Consider the following 21,045-nt stretch of genomic DNA (forward strand, 5'->3'; position numbering starts at 1 on the left):
GAAGGCAAGGGGGGGAAGAGAAGGCAAGGGGGGGAAGAGAAGGCAAGGGGGGGAAGAGAAGGCAAGGGGGGGAAGAGAAGGCAAGGGGGGGAAGAGAAGGCAAGGGAGGGGAAGAAAAAGTGAGTGAGCAAGCCTATTGGGGAATACAATGCATACTCTGGAGGAGAGCAGACGAAGGAGAGGGAAGAAGTGAAGTAAAGAAGAGAGCTGGACGCTAGAACCATGCGACTAAGACAGAAAGTGATACTGGTGCTATATCTCAAAGACTGTGAGCCCAGTGATTGCTGGAATTACTAGTGTTCCCTAATCAGGTTTACCTCATTTGCTCTTAGTTGTTCATCTGGTCTGCCGTTTTAATGAAACTTTGTCTTAAGAAAAGGAAAGCAGAACAGGGAGCCCAGGACTCTTTTTAAGTCAGCCCACATCCGGATGTGGCCACCCTGACACGTGTGAACAGCCCTTCCCTTTCTTAATTTTCAGTGAAACCCTTAGACTGTACGAGTTAATCCCATCAATCAAATTGTGTTGAACCATCCCGGCAGTCCCGACATTAGCGTAGCCCCAGATCTTTTCCAGACCTAGCTACACCCCTAGACTAACGTGATCTATTGGTCACTTTACCACATTGGTCAGAAGAATGATACATTCCAGCCCTAGGGCACTAGGGTTCAGGAAGGGAAACCTATTGCAGCTAATTTGATGTGGTCAATTAAATGGTTTAACAGAATGCTTGTGAGAACCTTTTCAATTAAGACTCTGTACCTCTACCACATAAGCTCATGATACTCCAGGGTCCCCTGCACCCTTCCTTTGTGATGGAGTCAAAATAATCAGGCTTACCTACTGGAGGAGGAATTTTCTATGTATTGTTATCCCCATATATCGAAGCAGCCCTACAGATAAGGGAGGCATTGGCCACTTTTACCCACCTAGAAATAGGCAAATATTCCCAGAAAATAAAAATGGGGTGTATAAATACTCCAAGAAAAAAACGAAACAAACAAAAGGAGCATGTCCCACTGCTTTCATCCATGCAGCTCTATGGATAGATTTGAAACAAAAGTACACCTCCAAGTACAGCAACTATTATTACTGCCTGATCTGAAGAGGTAACTATGTATATTTTAATGTGCATGAATAACTTGGTGCAAAGAAATATTTATTACAAAAACATTTGTTTTACAGACAAGAAAGTTTTACTTGCTTATTAAATGCTTCCATTGGGAATGGGGGCTTACATTTCTACCTCCTAAAAAAACAATTTACTCCCACTTCAAAATCTTATCTGGAGCGCTGTATCCAAGTGTTCTAAAACATGCAGTCCTTGTCACTCATAGTCCACCTATCTTTATCTAGATGACAGTCGAAATCAACACTACTCCTCGCTCCTCCATCCTAATCCTACCCACATCCCACGCTTTCAGAGACCCCCCACCTTCATGCCAATAGTGAAAATTATCAATGTTACTCCCTTATTGACTACTTTACTCCTAGTACATAATCCCCTTTCCTCCATACTTCTGGGACATACCATCCTGTGGTATCAAAAAATATAGTTTTTCCTCCTATTTTTACACAGGTCACTGCACGTGGCTGTAGTGCCACCTTCCTGAGCCCCGCCTAGCGCATCGCCCTTCATTCCTTTTCTATCCTCAAAGTTGAAGGAAACTTTAGCAAATAGAGGAAACCTTTCACAGGGGAAAGCGGCAGGCATATGGAGGAAAGGGTACTATGGAGGTACGGATACTATGGAGGTTGTCAATATGGTGAGTCACTTTGTTATACTCCTACATCCCGTCCCCTTGGGGTGAACCAGTTGTGGGAGGATCACCTGGGTGAGGGGTCTTCGGGGAGTGGGACACCTGATGGTGACATGCAGTATCCCTCTCTTCCCGGTTACACCTTTATCCCATCTTATTAGGTGGGATACATGGATGTTCTAGCCCCCCTGAAACCTCCCCCCCCCCCATTTTCCTGCATGAACACCTTCACACGGACAGCCTGCTCTGGGAGAAAACAGACTCACACCGAGTCATGTACCGGACATGTCCCACTACTAAGGTCAGGCAATTACTGACAATCACTCACACCTGACTGCCATTAAACTACCCCACATGGATAAAAGGCAGAGCACAAGAACACACTGAGCTAGGCAAAGCCCAAAAAAGGTATAGCAGTTTCGAGTCAGCAGCTGAACGAGGGTGGAAAAGATGGCAAACCACAAAAGGTTCGTAAGAAGGGAACTGCCGTTGACCTTTTCGGCAAGATGCCGTTACTTTCAAGAAACCTTCAAAGCAGAAAGCGTAAGACCAGCAAACCAGACTCAAGAATCCTGCATTGTGTGTCAAAGATACCGAGAGCCCTCCTGTGCAGCTGACCGAAATGGGGAGAAGCAGAAGCCGTTGTATCGTCCTTGGCTTCAAGAACAAAGAAGTCACAGAGAGATCAACACAGCTGGTGAGTTGGGTAGACCGATGCAAGACAGGTCTGTGTTGAAGTCAAGGTTGCAAGCAGCAACATTATATAACGAGCACTGGAACAAACATTGTTAAACACGTATGATGAGACACGAGTAAAGCTAAACTGCTGATGAATGTATGAACTTGAGAAGGAAAGATACGATACAGTTGACAAGAGTGGTCCGGCGCTGTGAATGTGATCAATCGAAAGTCTCTGTAAGGTATGCCGCCAGGAGAAACAAAAGTAGAAGATTGATGAGAACAATTGTGTGAAGTGAATCAAAGTGGTCCTGTGACGGTTTAAGCAAAACCCATCACACATTCAAAAGTCTTCAATTCTGATATCAAGAGAATCTGAGGCCAAACGAGGGAGACCAGTTGTGAACTTGTGAATGTGAAAACCCTGACAAAGGAAAGGAACTTTTGTGTTTTGTTTGTTACATCAGGCCCTCTGTAATAAGAGACTGTCGTTGGGGTGAAAGACTTTGGCGGAAGGCCTTGATGCCTATGTTTTGAGCTGGCTGATAACGTGGGGGCGGGAAGCCAACTTCTCAACCATCCTGAGATCTTTCTTGAACACTTTTCCTTTAAATACATTGTTATCCCACGCCATTTGTATTAAGAAGGATTGGCAAGCCATTTATTAGTATAGGCCCTTTTATGTTGACAGTCTCTCCTAGGACTGTGTTATTTATTATTTGATGGTTGTAGCTTGCTCCCATCCTTAGATTTAGGGTTATATAGGTGTTCAACCAACCCTTGTCATTCAATAAACACCCTTGAACTGTGATCACTTGTGTATTTCTTCACTGTTTGATACCATGTCTTCCTTACAGAATCTCGGCAGAGCAAGTACTGGAAGACTTCATAATTTTGTCTGCCTTTTTTGCCTCCTCAGCAGGAACAGTATGGAGCAGCCCCTTTGAGGAGAACCTCGGGTGGACACCTGGTGTGAAGACCCCCAGAATGGGGCCCTCAGTTCTGGTTTTCCTTTTAGCCCCTATTTGGTTATCCTCGGGAGCAAGCCCGGTAATTTTAGCCCCTTTCCGGGGAACCTCGAGAAGAATCCCGGTACGTTTCATCCCTGACTGGTGACCCTCTGAAGTTACCCTGGTAGAATTTGCCCTGGAATGGGGAACCTCAAGGGAAATTTGTAGAGCGCTTATATACAACGTAAAGTGCTTCAAGGAAGAAACAAGGGGATATCATTGTCATTCTTAGGCCTTGAAGATTCCAAATGATCAAACAACAATAACTAGCATACTAGGCCAGAGCATTTCGACTAGTATAAGTGCGTGACAAAGAGTGGGGGGTGAGGGGAGAAGAAAAGGGGGGAGCATACAAGACAAATAAGGTTGGTCATCAATGCGCCTATGCATGCAGGCACAGCAAACTAGGGAGGGTAGATGGAGGAATACAGGACAGATAAACATGCTAAGACTAGTATGTTCAGGGTCATGTAAGTGCGCAGACAGGAGGGAGGGGGAGGTGGATAAGAGCACCCCGGTCAAGTAGGGGCCAGGGTTAAGTGCAGAGTGGGTGCCACTCTCATGTAACGTATTCCAAGTGAAGTAATGCAAGACAGAGTGCGGAGGCCCAGAGGCACTGCAGGACTGGCGGGGGAGCCAGGGACCTGTGAGGCTCTGGAGGTGCACCAGGTGACCAGTCACCTGACTGAACAGGTTGGGGATGAAAACAAAAGGAGGGAAGCAGGAGAGAAGAGAAAGGATGTTAGCAAGGGAGAGAGAGAAAGAAAAGAGGAATGTCTTGAGGAGTTTCCGGAACTTAAGGAGGTCCGGCTCAAGACGGAAAGAAGCAGGTAAGCTGTTCCAGAGGGAGGCACCTGCAGAGGATAAGGATCTACCCCCATCTCTCTGTTTGGAAAAGCGTCTCCTCCGCAAAGGGTTGGAGGAGGCCGAGCAGAGGGCTCTGGAAGGAGAGTATTTAGGAAGAGAGCGTTGTAGATAGTAGGGGCCCTGGCCCCAGAAAGCCTTGTGGACTATGCAGAGGGACTTGAACTTGATTCTTGCAGCCACAGGGAGCCAGTGGAGGGATTTCAGCACCAGAGAGATGCGGTCCCTGGGCTCGAGGCCAAGGATAAGTCTTGCGGTTGTGTTATGGATAAGTTGAAAAGGTCGAAGAGTAGAGGTGGGAAGACTGAAAAAGAGGCTGTTGCAGTAGTCCAGTCTGGAGAGAACCGGGGCTCTGGAAACAGGGAGCCTCTGGGGGAAGATGAGAAAAGGTAGAATACCTCTGAGGAGGTGCAGCTGGTAGTGGGACTTTTTGGACATGTCCGAGATGTGAAAAGAGAAGGAGAGAGTAGAGTCGAAGATGACACCCAGATTTTTTGCCTCACTAGTGGGTGAGGGTGCAGGACCAAGTGTGGTCGGCCAGAGTGAAATTGGGAAACGGGCGCAGGGGTCCCTATAAGGATGATCTCCGTCTTACAGGCATTAATGCAGAGATCATTAGCAGCACATCAGGACTGCATTGCAGACAGACAGTCCAGGATGAGCGAGGAAGAGGCCGAGGGTAGTCTGAAAGAGAGCTGTGTGTAATCCGCATAACACTCAAAGTTGGAGGTGAAGGCAGAGATCATGTGGGGCAAAGGGGCTATGTAGACATTGAAAAACCAGGGGGATAGACTAGATCCCTGGGGGACACCACTAGTAAAGGGAGTGATAGCAGAGAGATAGGAACAGAGTTCTACCTGCGAAGGACGGTCAGAGAGAAAGGATACTAGCCATGTTAAGGCCCCTCCACGCACCAGACGACCCCGGGAAGGAGTCACCAGGGCTGGGTGCCCTAAATAATAAGGGACTTACCAGCCGATTCCTCTTCTCGTCGATGAACGCTTGAGGGGGAGCTGAAAGTAACCGCTGGAACACGTCCTCCCACCTGAGGAGCCTACGCTGAAGTGCTCTAACAGATACTGGGTCGCAGTAGAGACAGGAATCCCACCGATGTGAAGGGCCTTAGCACTCCAGACAAAGAGAACGAGGATCCGCCTTTGCGAAGAACAGGACACTAAATCCTGATGCTCCGGCATAGACTGAGATGAAGCTGACCGCGGAACCAGACTTGGAAGAGTTAAAAAGGACAAGATAGAAAAAACAAAAATCCCCACGATGCAAGTGCGTCTGACCCGGGCCGCGCAGAGAACAAGACTGAAGGGTGATGTGCTGGCGGGGCTACAGTCATGCACGCTGGCCCCGTGTAAAAAATAAAAAGAACGAAACATTTTTTTTTATGCTTCAAAAAGTGCTCTGGTCTTGTCCTGCAGTCTGCGTGTCCCAAAAGTATCGAGGAAAGGGGACGGGACATAGGAGTATGTAGTTTTGAGGCAGCAGGAATATATCATCAATTCAAACCTACTGAGAATCCCAGTAGCACAAAGGCAGTCTGCAACATTCTAAAAGAAGGAATAAAGCATCCTCTACATCAGAAGGAAACTGCATGACTCCTCAGAGCTTAATTAATTGCAGTTTACCATCATAAAACCAAACCTCCTCAATAACATTGCTGCACCATAATATTGTTGCCGACTATGCAATGCGTATTTATGTGCCCACGCAACCAGCCCACCACCTGACCCGTGCATGAGAAATCATTAGATAAAATGATTTGTAATAGCTACAACAAAAAGGAAGACAAAAATACACCAATTTAAACACCGTTCCATCTTACCTCATGCCCTAGGAATTCTCTTCGCTTCCGACTTCCTTCGTGCCTCCACAGCTTTAAGCAGACAATGGCACTAATGAGATATATGAGCATAATGACAAACAGAAAGATCATGGCTGCAGTCTGTCCTCCTTCCACTCGACAAAATGAAGCATTCATTGGTGTATTAAACATTGCATAAGAGCACAGTCCTCCACGGTTTGCATCGTTAACATAGACGATAGCAGCAGCAAGGTACAGAATGAACAATGACACATTAATTCCAAACTCTGTCAAAGGCCACCAATTGGAATCCAAGAGGATCGTCCGATAGTACATGGACATGCCAAGGACAAGGAGGATTATAGTCACAAACCAAGCCAGGCCAGCTACTACAAGTATGAAGGGAGTTTTAGGTCCACTATAATAGTATCCTCCATACGTACTGCTACCCGCATATCCATAGGGCTGCGAGTATCCAAACATGTTGTACCATTCATTGTCTTTGTGAATGTATGCAGTAACACAGGCAAAGACACCTGCCCCGAGAAGCAGCTCCACAACACCAAGAATCCTCAACAATCCTGGCCAGGATTTCATGTAGGCATATCTCATATTATACTCTTCCACCCTTTCGCTGTAGGTTTTTACTGTTTGGGCATGAGTTTGACGATCTAATGAGCCATAGGGGTCTCGTGGAAGCATGGCTTCAGCTTCCTTTCGGGAATTGTAGCTCCCACCAGATCCGCCATATTGATCTCTATATGAACTGACCACTGATTTTGGATTTGAAGAAGAGTCCCTCCCATGCATAGGTGAAGGAGGTGGAGAACACTCCGCCCCCTCGGTTATGTAGTTTACATCAGACATGGGCTTGTCCCACTGTTCGTTTTTATTCCCCTTGAAGAAGTTCTTCCATGAATCTGGAATGAATCTCCTCACTGGTCGAAGTTCGGAGGCAACAGCCGGATCCTCACTGTCACTTGGATAAAATTCAGGGCCAAAAGGAGGCTGCAGTGGGAGTGGTGGTGGTGGGAGAGGATCTGCACTCAGAGCCAGTTCACAGTTGTGCAGACTTTGAAGTGACCTTCCGGTATGCTCTGTAAAGGGGGAATCCACAGGAACCTCATCATACTGGGAAGGGATTCCATTTCGCATTTGTGGCCTCGACCTCTGATCCAACGAGGATCTCCCTCCAGACATTTGTGTTCTTTGCTCTATTAACAAAAAAAGTAAACATTTAGACAAACCATTTACATATTTGTAAATCTTTACCCAGATTACATTATCCATAATTGGCCTCATTACGATTATTTTGTCTGACCTCATTCAAGCCATTTTGCAAGCATAGTGCTGATAACAAGCCCAACTACATTCCATTTACATCATTTTTAGTTTTGGCTCATTCACTTAATATGAGCCTAACTAATGCCACAAAGAGCATCTGTGGGTGTTGGCACCTGCAGACAGTAACGCTGTGTGTCCTCTGCCCATTTTCCCACTGTCTCCATGCTCAGATTTGTTTTGCGCGTTGACAGGTTACAACAGGACGTTCATAGTGCCATCAAATTAGCCAGTTGAGCAGCCATGTTTTATTTCAAAGAGCGCAGTCTGAAGCGAGACACCATTGTCCCCTCTTCCAAAAGTCAGAAAACACACTATTCTTTTATCGGTTATTAAAGATGCTATTTTGCAATGTCTAAAACACGCAGACCAGATACATGGCATAGGAATTTTATTTTGTTGAACATCTGTGCAAAACAAGCAAGTACAATAAACTGTAGCAATGAACCAGAAAAAAACCAATGTTTTAACCAATGACAACTATGTGGAATTATGAAGGTGCATAACAATGTTCGCAATGATCCTCTTGGGAGATTCTTTGAGGTAGAACAAAACAGGGGGACATGCCTCTCTTTCCCCAAGTTTCTTCAGAATTTCTTGAAGCACCAATGATGAATAATTCACAACACCAGGGGAACGATAGCTCCCTTCCCTTAGCCTCAGGTTCAATGTCACAGTTTCATAGTTTTCAGATATGCACTCGCCATGAAGAAACACAGGCGCTAGGTCAAACGTGCATTTATACAAGAAGAATATTACCTGCACCATATAGAGATGAACATAATCAATGTATACGCTGAAACACAACGCAAACGATATACGTATATAGCTTGCTAATTGTAGAAATAAACGGGAACAAGTGGCCATCTTGAATAATATGGACGGTGAAGCCACGAAGAAGCCTCAAAGCTGTAGGGAGATTTCACTTGCTGAATTAGCTGAAAAACAGATCTGTGCAGACCAGAGAGTGGATGCCCGGCCCGCTACCCAGGTTGCTGGAGAAAAAAAAAAAAAGGGAGGCCTGCATGGCTCAGAAGAGAACAAAAGATTCCCAAGTGCAAGACATATTTCTCTTAGATTGCAGACAGCCTTTGAAAGTCAGGTGCCGGCTAATTAAAAAGCTGAACACTGCATAAGGAATGGATCGACGAGTTTCCAGTGGCCGAAGAGAGCAATAAACGCCCGTTACACACTAGCTAAAATCCTAGTAAAAGCTTAGTACAATAATTCAAAATGGGGTCTTCTCAAATGCGACCTACAATTGGAAGACAGAGTCTATTCATTAACTCCAGACAGATGGGCACCTGCCTTCACTCCCCACAAATTCTCAGAACAAGAGATGCCAGACAGGGCCAAGTTCAAAGCGAGGTGCTCTGGCCTGTGGCCTAGGAAATAAAGGATGGTCTCTTTTTTTAATTGGAAGCAGTTCCATATGGTCCCTCCCCCTACCACTATTGTTTGCTCATGTGCTAATGAACTGCCAAGCGCTCAAGGTTGGTAAAACCCATGCCAACCAATCACAACTCTCAAAATTATGCTGTTGCATTAGTCAATTACCTGTTGCTTAAATGTCTTTTACCTTTATCAATGTTGGGGTGGTCCAATGGAGGGCCATCAGAGAGTTATATCCAATGAAAAGACGAAACCATATATAAACTATATGTTGAAAATTCCCCTAACCAATACCTTAATCCTGTAGGTTTTTGTAACCGAAATTACAGTAGGGCGTCAGTTGTGACATGTTTTTTACTTATAATCCATTGTTTCGTATTGAAGAATCAGAGAGCTTTTGAGATTTATGCGATTATTGCTGTCCCTGCTTTATATGGATTTTTAATTAAGCAGCCTGACATTGATCTGGACTATTTCTGTTACTGGGCACAGGATTTTCCAGCTTGCCTGTTCCGCTAGAGTCTTTTAACACCCCATTATTTACGGTAGAGGTTCGTAAGGTTGACCAGGGCCCTCGGATAGTCGACATTCCCTTCTACAAGTCTGAGGTTTGACCTGTGGAGAACGGTGAATCACGCGTGATCTCAAATGGTCCGACAGGAGCCCCCTTGGTGAAAATCCAGCCAGGTCCCGATGGGCGCATCGACTTGGCAAACGAGTAAGGAAGGATTTGTCTGTATATGCTGGGGAATTTTGAGAGGATAACAGACTGATTTACGAAAGGATACCTGTAACAAATGTCATGAAAAAGTGACACATTAAACATTGTGATGCAGTATGATGATGTTAAGGATGAAAAGATTTCTGCCGAGAAGGTCAAGGAAGAGTGCGTCACGCCCCCTTCCGGGGCAAAGACTAAGAGATAGTAACACCTTGTCAAGAGGGCAGGAAGATGGCCATGGGTTGGGTTTTTGTTGTGTTATATTGAAGGTGCACCTATATGTATAAGTGATTGCTGGCACCAGTGGGAGGGTGAAAAGTGGTTTAAATTGTGAAAAGCGAGGCTTTGTGGACATTGGTTTACATCATAGAGCATGTGGAGCTGTGGTTTGGACCCAAAGGCAGGGGTCCGGAGTGTGGGCATCGTTTGTGGTGCTTGCCCGAATAGTTGTTGTAGCTGACAGGCTTGTGTAGAGACATAGAAGTGGTGGAAACAGAGGGAAGTATTGTTGAAAGGAGATTGTGAAGGAGGAGTGAAAAGGTAATATGTTTGAAGGTTTGAGGTCCGGTAAGTATCGGCAGTCAAGAGTGTGACGTGCCAAACACAGGAGACACTCCCCTTATGCAGTTATGCAAGTCGCTGCATAGATATGAGCAAAAACTATTCAAGTACCATTCTGAATGGGTTAAAGGCACAGTTGGAAAATATTTATGCCCTGGCCTCAAGAGAGGACTTTTGAAATCAGTGCTACAAGTTGGAAAAGCGATTAGCAATTCCAGGGTTCTGAAAGAGGTAAGGAGACTAGACAGAGGATCTGCCCCCAAGGGAGTGGATGCTTAATCAGCATGAAGGGAACGGCAGAGCGCCCTCAGCTCCTCCTCCTCACGAAAGCATTGAGCCGTCTGATGAAGTGCAGGGACAATATCCATTGAAAGAATTGAAAGCAGCATTAGGGCACAGTAACTCTGTATATGCGCCCCCCGCTTACGGTAGTGAGGATGCTATAAAAGGAGCTAAATTAAAAACAGACAAGGGCTAATGTCTACGCGCATTGAATACAGCGAGCGCTGTGAGCTGCAAACAAGGTTGAGGAAGAAATCCAGAGACAGAAAGGTAGGGCAACAATGAAGAGACAGCGATCACTCCGAACGAGTGGGTGGGAGGACAAATATTGCTCAAATCAGACAAACATGGACGATGCTGAAGCGAGAGAAAGGGAAGTTAGGGAAAGACCAGACAAAGAAGAGGAAGAGGAAATAAAACCACAAGGGCACGTCAGAGAAGAAAGCAAGAGGAGGAAGAAAGGGAATGGGCCAGAATGATTGAGGAAGAGGAGGAAAGGGAAAAGAAATGCAAATCAGAGAGAAAGAAGGAGACCAAGTGAAAGGAAAAAAGATCTAGAGAGAAGAAAGGAAAATAAGGAATTGAAGAATGAGAAAGACAAACATTAAGGAAGAAAGAGACAAGGAAATAGAAAGGGAGATGAGATTAAGCAGGCAAAAGTGACGAAAAGAAATTGAGATTCTTTGAGTGTGCATGCTCCAAGAGGAAAAGAGAACAGGAACGGGAGTGGAGAAAAAAGGAGCTTATAAGGATGCAATAAGGAAGTGGAGGGCATAACCAAAAACAGTACCCTTCCAGATGAAGAGGAAGAGGCCATACAAAAGGAAGATTGGTAATTTGTACAGGAGAAGATGAGATAGTGGTGCTCACAGTGTAAAGAAGAGTGTAGCAGGGTCTCCATAAAATGGAGAAAGGGAAGGTATTGCAGGAAGGAACAAGCAGACCGGATAGAACGCTCCCCCTTGAGGAAGTCTGAGTAGATGAAGTGAGTGATGGAAGTTGGGGGGAACGATGCCTTCAGTGGAGGAAAAAATTAAGGGGAAAATGAGTTAGAGGGAGAACGCCCACACGCCCTATTAACAAACGTAACAGCTGGGGAAGAGGGAATGTGGTTGTGTTTAGAAGGAGCACATGCAATTCCAACATTCGCTAAAGGCTTCGGGACACCAAAAACACGATCAAGAAGCTTATAAAGATAGTACACCTTATGTAAATAGGTTGAGAGATTTACCGGGATGGAAGAAAGCTGATGCCGCAGGAGCCATACCTAAGCAACGGGCACCAACAGTGAACAAACTATGGAGGAGATGTAGTTTACAGAAAAGGGGGAGGATGGCAGAGGACGGTTGCAATACATGCCATGGCCACAATTGGACAAGGATAATTGAAGGTGTAAATTGCCAATCAGGAGCGGGAAAGTGGATTTATGAACTAGAAAGCATGAGACAGGGATGAAGTAAGCAGTAGAAAACATAAAAAGTTTGCTTGCTGCCATAATTGAGGAAGAGATGACTACATTTGGAATCCTGGGGTGACAGCTCAGAACACGACTCATGATGTAGCAGCATTTAACAATTGTAGGGCATCTGTATGGAGAACAATCAGAGTGCAATATCCCGATACATCAGACATGAGTGCAATCATGATGCACAAGATGCAGGATGATGAAGACCCAGTTGCTTACATTTAAAAGATTCACGAGAGATGGTGTCTTGAGACGAGGGAGCTGTGTAATAATACCATAGCTATTTATCACATATTGTGTAAAGGGTCAGCTGAACCAGTGCAGAGACAATTGAGAAAATTGTGGGAATGGAAGCGAAACCATGGCCAGAGATCAAATTGACTATAGTTCACCACTGTCAATTAATGCATGAGAAAGTCAGAAAGGAACTTGAGGAAAGAAAGCTGGAGGAAGCCAAGTTAATTCAGAAAATGACACGGTTTTCAGTGGAAAGAGCCGTGTTGACAAGTGGAACAGGAAGTGGTTACACAAGACGCACAGCATGCACACCCGATGGCTGGACGGAATTTTTCAGGAAGGGGAGAATACAATTAATGGCCACGAGGAAGAGGGGGTGCACCCAGAGGAAGAGGATTTTGATTGCAACCTCCACAACCAGGAAGGTTTATGGGGGGGCATGGGGGAGCCCAGATTCGGAAGACAGCCTCAACAGTGCTGGACATGTGGAAAAATGGGCCACTTCTCCAGGGACATCATTTAGGGGTCGCACCCGTGACCCCCAAGGTCTCCCTTGCTAGCCCTTAAAAACAAAAAAGAATTGTTTTCTTTTCTGTTAAATGCCAGCTCCTGGGCTAGTTCCAGCTCCATGTGGCGCTTTGTTTCTGGAGTGGCTGGCTTTCTTGTTCAGGACTCTTAAAAATACAGGGGGTTCCACAAGTGTACCACTTTGAGCCGTGACCCTAAATAAGAAGAATAGGAATAACAAATAATTTGTCTTTCTGGAATTCTATAAAACTATTTCTAGACTCAAAGGTTTATTTCAGGCACACTTCAGGGGGCGAGTCACTGATTTAGTCTGTTCTTAAAACACCTCAAATTCACAATGCAGACAAAACTTCAAAAAAGCATTAGAGTAGAATAAACATCCATTTCCGACCATGTATTTTGCAAGTTGCAGATATATATATATTTTTTCTGCTGTTGTCTTTGTTATGATCACCACAAGACATTCCATCTTGGTGTCCTCGGTCACTTGAAAAAATACTTGTGCCTAAAAGCTTGTGTACAGTGTAGAAATATTTGACCATAGCACATCAAGTGGCAGTTGATTTAATTGTGCCACAATTAATCTCTTGTTGTAATGGGTCTATCGTTCCTATCTCAATGGCATGCTGTTCAGGATGTGTGTTTGCATGTATGAGGTAACAAGTTCCCAGAGTATGAGATGCCGTGTGAGGCCAACCTCTGAAGCCTGAAAAGTAGATCCACGCAGGATTGACATGTGGCCAACTTTGCGCCAGACCTGTAGTTGAACTGGACTGCTGTTAAATCTGTTAACAGTTTAATGGTATCCACAACAGAATTAAATTTGCTTTCTGACCTATATTCAGACATGCAATTTCTCATTTTACTATAGCCGGTAAGATAACTATAGCCCGTAAGATAGCCAAGTGGGTTGAGCTCTACCTGCAGCGATGTGTGTGTGAGATCAGCAAATTGCAGGCTCGAATCCCGACAAGGCCAATTCAGCCTTTCATCCTTCTGAGGTTGATAAATGAGTACCAACACAGGTTGGGTGATATTGTTTTATATAGAGTGCATAAGCGTAAGTGTTATATGGCAACACATCATTATCATTTGGCCTTGGACGTCAGCTTGCATTCACAGTAATTTGGTAATATGGACCTATACACACTGATATTAACGATGCATATGGTGATCCATTCTTGTATGAAATGTATATCACACTAGAGTGATATCAACCATTTTTTTGGAGTGTACCATGTGATGTCACTTCCTGTTTTTCCAAGGGGTGAAAGGTCATGTTGCATTGCTTTCTGGGATGTCACTTTGGGCAGGGGTCAAATGACATCACTTCCTGTTATGTCAGAGGTCAAGCGTCATGTGATGTCCCTTACGCTACCCCTGGCATTTCGGTGAAATGACATCCCTGCAGGAGCAGGGGAGGGATGCAACAAAATTGGCAGGATCCAAGAAGAGGATAGCATATCTCCACCATACAGTGCAGCGCCACCACCAGAATATTATGCCAAAGATCACACACAGTATCAGACTAATGCGCCACAAATACAACTTGTACAACAAGCACCAATGCCAGCACGAAAAGCACCAATGCAAACACAGAAGGGCCCCATGCAGATGCAGCAAACACAGGTGCAACCACAAGCACCTAGACAACAGAACACTATGGCAACATGGAACGCAAGTGCAGAAACATAGACCTCTACAGCCAGAATAGGAAGTGTGACTGTGGTGGGAGGAAACCCTTTTACTGCGAAAGGGATGAACCTATACCCACAATAGAACAGCCCACCGACTGTTGATGTGTTCAATCCTTTCTGTTACACCAGGCCCACAAGAGGAACCACCGGTTGCAGTGGCCATACGTGACAAGACATGTTTCCTTCCTTGTAGATACAGGGGCGACTAGGTCCTGTGTTAGGGAAGGGAAGTACCCAATGTCAGGCACTGCCATGAATGCACATGGTTTTTCTGGGGCATCAAGTTTGGTTTCTTTTCCGATGACGTACCTATTACTATAGCAGAACACAACCTTTCAATGCCACTAATGTACTCCAGCAAGACACCAGTTAACATATTAGGGTGGGACTTAATGAGCAGGTTAAACATGATCATATCCTTCACTGACCAGGGGATTGTATGCTCCACTAGAGGGATTAATTTTGTAAATGCACAAGAATCCTTAGCATTTTTTGGCCGGAAAGCACAGCAGGGTATACCACTAGACCCAGAGGTATTCCTTCATTGAGGACCCATCTTGGTTGCATGACTTCCTGGGATAAGGGACAAAGCAGTGCGACTAGCTGCAGAGTTTCAATTTAGACCAGATGTACCTATGGATGACGAGAAAGGACAGAGGATTCAAATAGACTTTTAAGCAATCATAGGGAGTATAGAGAGCAATTATTCACAGGATTGATGACGAGGGAAAAGCATGGAGAGCGGCGATAGAGCTTGACGAAGGACACAGATTGACGGGTTTGACAGATGAGGAATGGTTTAGAGGCGATGATTCAGAGGATGAGGTAGTGATGTTCATCAGCCTCAATTATTGGGTGAAAATTGAAAGCAGAGAAGTACCACAGAGAATGGCACTGAAACAAAAAGACACCATCATTTTTCCAAGAAGATTTGGCACAGGTACCAAGCATACTGTGGACAAGCAGTCCAAATGGCGTTGGCCTACTGAAGGAAGTAGGTGTAGTTAAAATCAAAAGAAGCCAGGAGTAATTTTGACATGGGTAAGATTGTACCCAAGGGCATTACTAGTGACATCAGAGTCTCCATGTAATACGGTGGTGTACCCAGTGATGAAATCAACAGGGGGCGGGGTGGGGATTTATTCAAGACTTGCGCCCCGTAAACAATATTGTTGAAGCAGAATTTCTATTGATCCCAAATCCAGCCACAATATTGTGTAATACTCTGCTCGATTTAAAAAATGCTTTCTTTTCAATTCCCCTTAATGAGGAGTCACAAGAGTTGACTTTATTTTCTGACAGAAATCAGAAGTGGAAACACACTTGGTTACCCCAAGGGTACTGTGAATCCCCTTCAATATTCAATCGAGTCCTCCAGATGGACCTAGGGAATGTACAGCTTGACAGTGTAGCAATACAGTACATAGATGACATTCTGGTGTGCAGTGAGACAGAAGAAGAGAACAGTGCAGAAAGGACTCAATACAGTTGATGACAGTCTTGGCAGATAAGGGGTACAAGGTAGACAAGAGGAAATTACAATATTACCAGGAAGAGGTCTTGTACATAGGGCAGTTGATATTCCAAGAGGGAAGAAACACCTCAACCAAAGACTGGGAGGGAGATGCAACAGTTTCTGGGCCTTTGAAATTACTGCAGGGCATGGGTCTTTGATTACAGCAGATATGCCAGACTCCTCTTAAAAAAGACTCAAGGAAGCTCAGAAAGATGACAGTGATATAGCCTGGACAGGTGAAATGACAGAAGCATTCAATGAATTAAAAGGGGTAATATGCACAACACCCATTCTAGGGATTCCTGAATACAGTGCAGAGTTATTCTCTCATACAAATCGAGTCCATGAACAAAATACGTTAGCCTAGATTTTTCCGGAGACAGCGGTTCTTACACAAAAGATCATTCCAGGACACAAATCACTAGCATACTACAGTGGGATTCTAGATCCAGTGATGAAATGTCATTATACCTGTGAAAAATCACTGGCAGCAGCAGCCATTGCAATGGAGAAATCTGCCAGTATTACAATGGTTAGTTCAGTAACATTAAATGTGAAGCATGCCAGTTTGCCATTCAAGAAAAGCTGAAAAGTACATCCACCACGCAGAGAATATCTGTGTAACAAGGTGATCATCTCAAACCCAGCGATTAAATGTTTTTTTAAAAAGAATAAGGTATAAAGTAGTGAATCCAACAACATTCATAGCAGTGCAAGTGAAGGAAGGGGGTCATGTGCATGACTGCACCAAGCAACCCCATGTTAAAGATATTGCCCTAGTAAGGGGGGGTGGAGTCTTCTTCATTTAACGTTCAACCAGCACTCCGGGGAGAGATACACAGGAAATGCAGTGGTAAAAGTAAAGCCGAATGGCAACTTTGAAACAGTGGCGAGTGTGAGATTGGCTTTACATTGCTCAGCGCAAGCAGCAGAATTAGTAGCTTACTGCAGCATTTCAAAACGCATGAGGAAATAACAGTGTAGTCTGACTCAGCCTACGTGACATCAACAGTACACGCAGGACTATCATGTTGGAAAAGGCAGAGCTTCCTACATGCAGACGGCACACCAGTGCAGCATGCGCCATTATTGGACAGGCTCACAAATGCACCATAACTATCATCTGCCTACACCGTGGTGAAGTGCGCAGGCCACACTAAAGAGGCAGATTCAATTTCCCACTGCAACAAAGCCGCCAACTTAGAGGCCAAAAAGCAGCGTATTTTTTCCAAAGTACCCGACTTTGACACAGCACCTAATAAATATACATGCACAAGAAGCATGATAATGAACGAAGGCTTTAATACCTTGCCTATAGCACATATCACTGAATTACAGGGACACGCTCCACCAGAAGAGGAAGATTTATGGAAGCGTAGGGGATGCTCATTGTCCCACACAGGTGCACTCTGGCGGCAGGTCAGCACTGGCACGCCAGTCATGCCCCTTGTATTACTTAATCTAGCATTAGACCAACTGCATTACCCAGCACACACAACATGAGAGAGTCTTGCAGCCCCCAATATCGGAAGAGTGATTTGGGCCTAACCTGACACAGCACGTTGCTGCTTTTATCATAAATGTCTTAAATTTGCCATAGATTCACTGCAGGGTACATGCTGAGAACAGTGAGAGAAGCAATACCCCGTCCTACTGGACTCTTTCAGCATTTGCACATCGACTATGTAGATATGCTCCAAGTTTGCAACAGCTCCAGATATATGGCTCCAGATATATGCTGATAGTCATATCTCATTTTTCCTCGATGGATCGAGGCTGGTCCATGCACACATCTGGATCCACATGTGCTGCAAAGTTACTCATATGTGAGGTCTTCCCGAGCTGGGGAGTGCGCCAAATCCTTCAGTCTGATTAGGGACCGCATTTTGTAAATGTAGTTTTTAAGTACATCAAATTCCAATTGGGTATTAAGCATGAATTCCCTTCCACTTATCACGTGCAGGCAAATGGATTTGCAAGCGCCTCAACAGCCTTCCCAAAGAACCGATTGCCAAGTTAAAAGTGACCCTGAAAAAAGGATGGCCCCATTGCCTACCGTTAGCACTATTTGCATTACACAAACAGCCCGGCTCAGACCATCACGTGACTCGCTGCTGACAAGAGCTGGTGACGGGACGCTGTTTGCATAAATCGCTTGCTCCTCCCATTAGAGCCCGAACTGATGCCCATAATGCTGCTGATGTGCTTGGTTGTGAAATGCATGAATATCGGGCTGCTACTTTGAGCCTGACAGGGGATGTCAAAGAAGAATGAGGAAGACGGTGAGAAAAAAAAAAAAAAAGAAATCGATCCCTGGACTTTACTGAAACTGCCTGCACTGTATCCAGGTGACAAAGTTCTAATCACAAATGTTGTAAGGCGTTAGCACAAACAGCGCTTCAAGGGACTGTACCTCATTGAGGAGGCCTCTGCCACTGCAGTAAGAGGCAGGTGAGCCTGGCTCCATCTTGGTGACGTCAAACCCTTTAAAGGAGAGACCCCCTGCCGTAACTCCCTGAATCGGAAGGTGAAGAAGAGGTGACGCGGATGCAGATAATCGGCCACAAGGAACCACCAGCAATTAGCAGAGAGAGACAATAACCTGATCATTTCCAATCAGCAAAATGAAAAGAGTTGAATAAAATATTTTTCCTAATGATTTTACCTGCACAAAAAGAAATAGCACTTTCCCAAGAAGAAAATTACAGACATTCCATGTTGCCCTTACACGCAATATTATTTGCAATCTTCTCGTACATAGTCAATACCTATCCTGCTTTGAACGTCACTCTCGCCACTCTTTTTGGTGACCCAAAACATTATTTTTGAACGAGTTCTTCTTGTGATAATTATGCAGTTTTTCCTGTAGAGACTTACATTTTGAAAACGTAAAAATATCCAGGGAAAAGAAGTAGATGGGCCTTTTCAATTTTGTTAGATATACGCTTTTGGCTTGTAGACAACCTGATGCACATGCTTACTTACAAAACATTGTTACATTGGCAATCACGCTTGTAGCTACATTTTTCACAAGTTGTGGTCTCTACTTTATAATCCTCCTAGGATTGCGCGAGCTGGTTCTACAATGTGTCCCAATCAGTGTAAAGTAACTCCTATCACTATAGCAAATTAATAAGCAACACATGATCTATGCTGTTACTAAGCAGATGAAGAGATTAATAAGAAGCGTGAAGGATGACTTCCAACACATGAATGCGTATATCATTCTTCCCAAGTGACTAATAATATGTGGTACCAGCACATGAGCCGGGAGGGCAGAGGGGCATCTGATGAGAGCTATGTGTGCTCCCTCATTCCCTATGCTATAGGCGATTCCAGGGTTTTCATAGCCACAGAAGTACGCCACATTGCCGGGCGCATATTGCTCTCTGGCCTTGCAATTGCCATTTAGTTAGACAGACAGCTTCACTAGTGTGGGTAAATAAAGCAAAATTCTAGTGAGAAGACAATTATATACAAGATCTAAAGTCTGTGGCAAAAACTGAAACAAAACATAAGATAATAAAACATGAGCAACCTGGAACAAACAGAGCAGGGTTTACCATTGAGGAAAATAAAGTGCTGCAGTGTAATGACCACTTGAGGAAGGAAACCCCCAGATGTTGGGAGTGAGGCCAATTGCAAATAAAGGGAAGTGCTCTCCCACCTGAGGGGTGGGTCGATGGGCTAGTTGGGTGCAAGGCACTAGCACTCCTGGAACAATGGGAGAGACTGTAGTAAACACAAATAAAGCAGGCCTTAATCAGTGGCATAAAATTACTAAGTTACTTACATGGGATGACGATGAGGGGGGACCAGCACAGATAATACCCCTGAAAAATGCCACCCTATACTTCCAAATGAAAATCATTGAGAATAATTATGGGTGTTAACGCATCTTTGATGTACCAGGCATGAAGACAGGAACATCAGTATTAATAGACAACTATTGGGCTTGTGGATCCAGAGCATATAGGAAGTTACCCCCAAATTGGGAAGAGTTATGTTTCATAGTGCTAATAAACATACCTACTACGGTAGTATCGCAAAATGATATATTATGGGCTTCCCTAAAATGGATGCACATTTGAGAAAGAAAAAGTCCACCACCCTTACCTGCCAGAAAAGGGGAAATAATTTTTCAGCAAACTCAGAGGATGATTATTACTACATAACAGATGAGTATAAATGGTTTAGCAAAACAGCAGTGATCTATTCCTCCCTGGAGTACAAACCGCTTGATCTGATAACAGCCACTGTGGGTGGTGTGTGTGCACAAATCAGCCTGTTTTACTGCAAATACATACCTCCCACGATGAGGAAAATGGGACCCTCACAGAGGCCATAACCTTGTTATCAGATCTACACACCAAAATGGAAGAGGTTGTGGAGAAAATCCCCAAAGAGGATTGGCTCTATTATCAATTCTCCTGGATCCCCTTCTGGCTGGCTAATGCATTTAAAATACTAATGGCCATACTTGTATTAGTGCTATTGGGATTCTGCACCCCGAGAATAGCCATGTGCCAATGTAAGAAGACAAGGTGGTAGGAATGGAAATAGATAAATGTGGACACTAAAATCCATAAATGCACATAAGCCAATAATCTACCTCATATTGACATTAAGCAAAGTCCTATTGTCCCCCCAGGATCCCAATTCCGTTATCCCCGAGACCCTTGTAATTGCCTGGGGTGTTGGGTATACTGCAAACCACATGGGGGAGTGCTGCTATATGACCTGGAGTATGGAGGAGCACATAAAAACAAAAGAAATCAGATGATCTGATGGGGGTGACCAAAATATGGACCCCCCCCAAGGTGCCTTACTGGGGTGAGGTGCCTCAAAGAGATGTGGTCGAGGATTCGACCAGAAGGGCGTGGGAAATGTCGAGAAGCAAATTAATAAGTCATTCATGGTGTCGGCCCCTACCCTGCCCTTCTATACCATAAAAGTGAGAAGAGTACATCATTCATGGCGTCTGCCCCTCCCGCAGCTATACTGCAAGTATGAAAGACACTATTCACTAAGGCAGCAATACCGGCCTTATCCTGGAAAAATAGAAGAAATAAACCTGTAAACTCAAGAAGAAATGAACATGCTGTAAGTGAAGATGACGAGAGCAAGTGACCACACTGCTGAACCGAAGCACATGGATACAATAGACATGAAGCAGATTA

General features: G+C 44.6%; 1 protein-coding gene across 3 annotated transcripts in view; it reads right to left on the bottom strand.

The window, feature by feature from the left end:
* The window catches only part of MARVELD2 (MARVEL domain containing 2), a 323,008-nt gene that overhangs the window by 294,465 nt on the left and 7,498 nt on the right, over positions 1 to 21,045 (bottom strand). For all 3 annotated transcript variants that reach the window (XM_069627536.1, XM_069627534.1, XM_069627535.1), the window contains exon 2: positions 6,147 to 7,339. In XM_069627536.1, coding sequence (XP_069483637.1) covers positions 6,147 to 7,325 — 1,179 coding nt within the window. In that variant the 5' untranslated portion in view covers positions 7,326 to 7,339. The remainder of the gene's footprint in view (positions 1 to 6,146; positions 7,340 to 21,045) is intronic.

Source organism: Ambystoma mexicanum, chromosome 6p (genome assembly GCF_040938575.1).
Source record: "Ambystoma mexicanum isolate Mex_15411 chromosome 6p, UKY_AmexF1_1, whole genome shotgun sequence".
In the NCBI taxonomy this organism is placed as follows: domain Eukaryota; kingdom Metazoa; phylum Chordata; class Amphibia; order Caudata; family Ambystomatidae; genus Ambystoma; species Ambystoma mexicanum.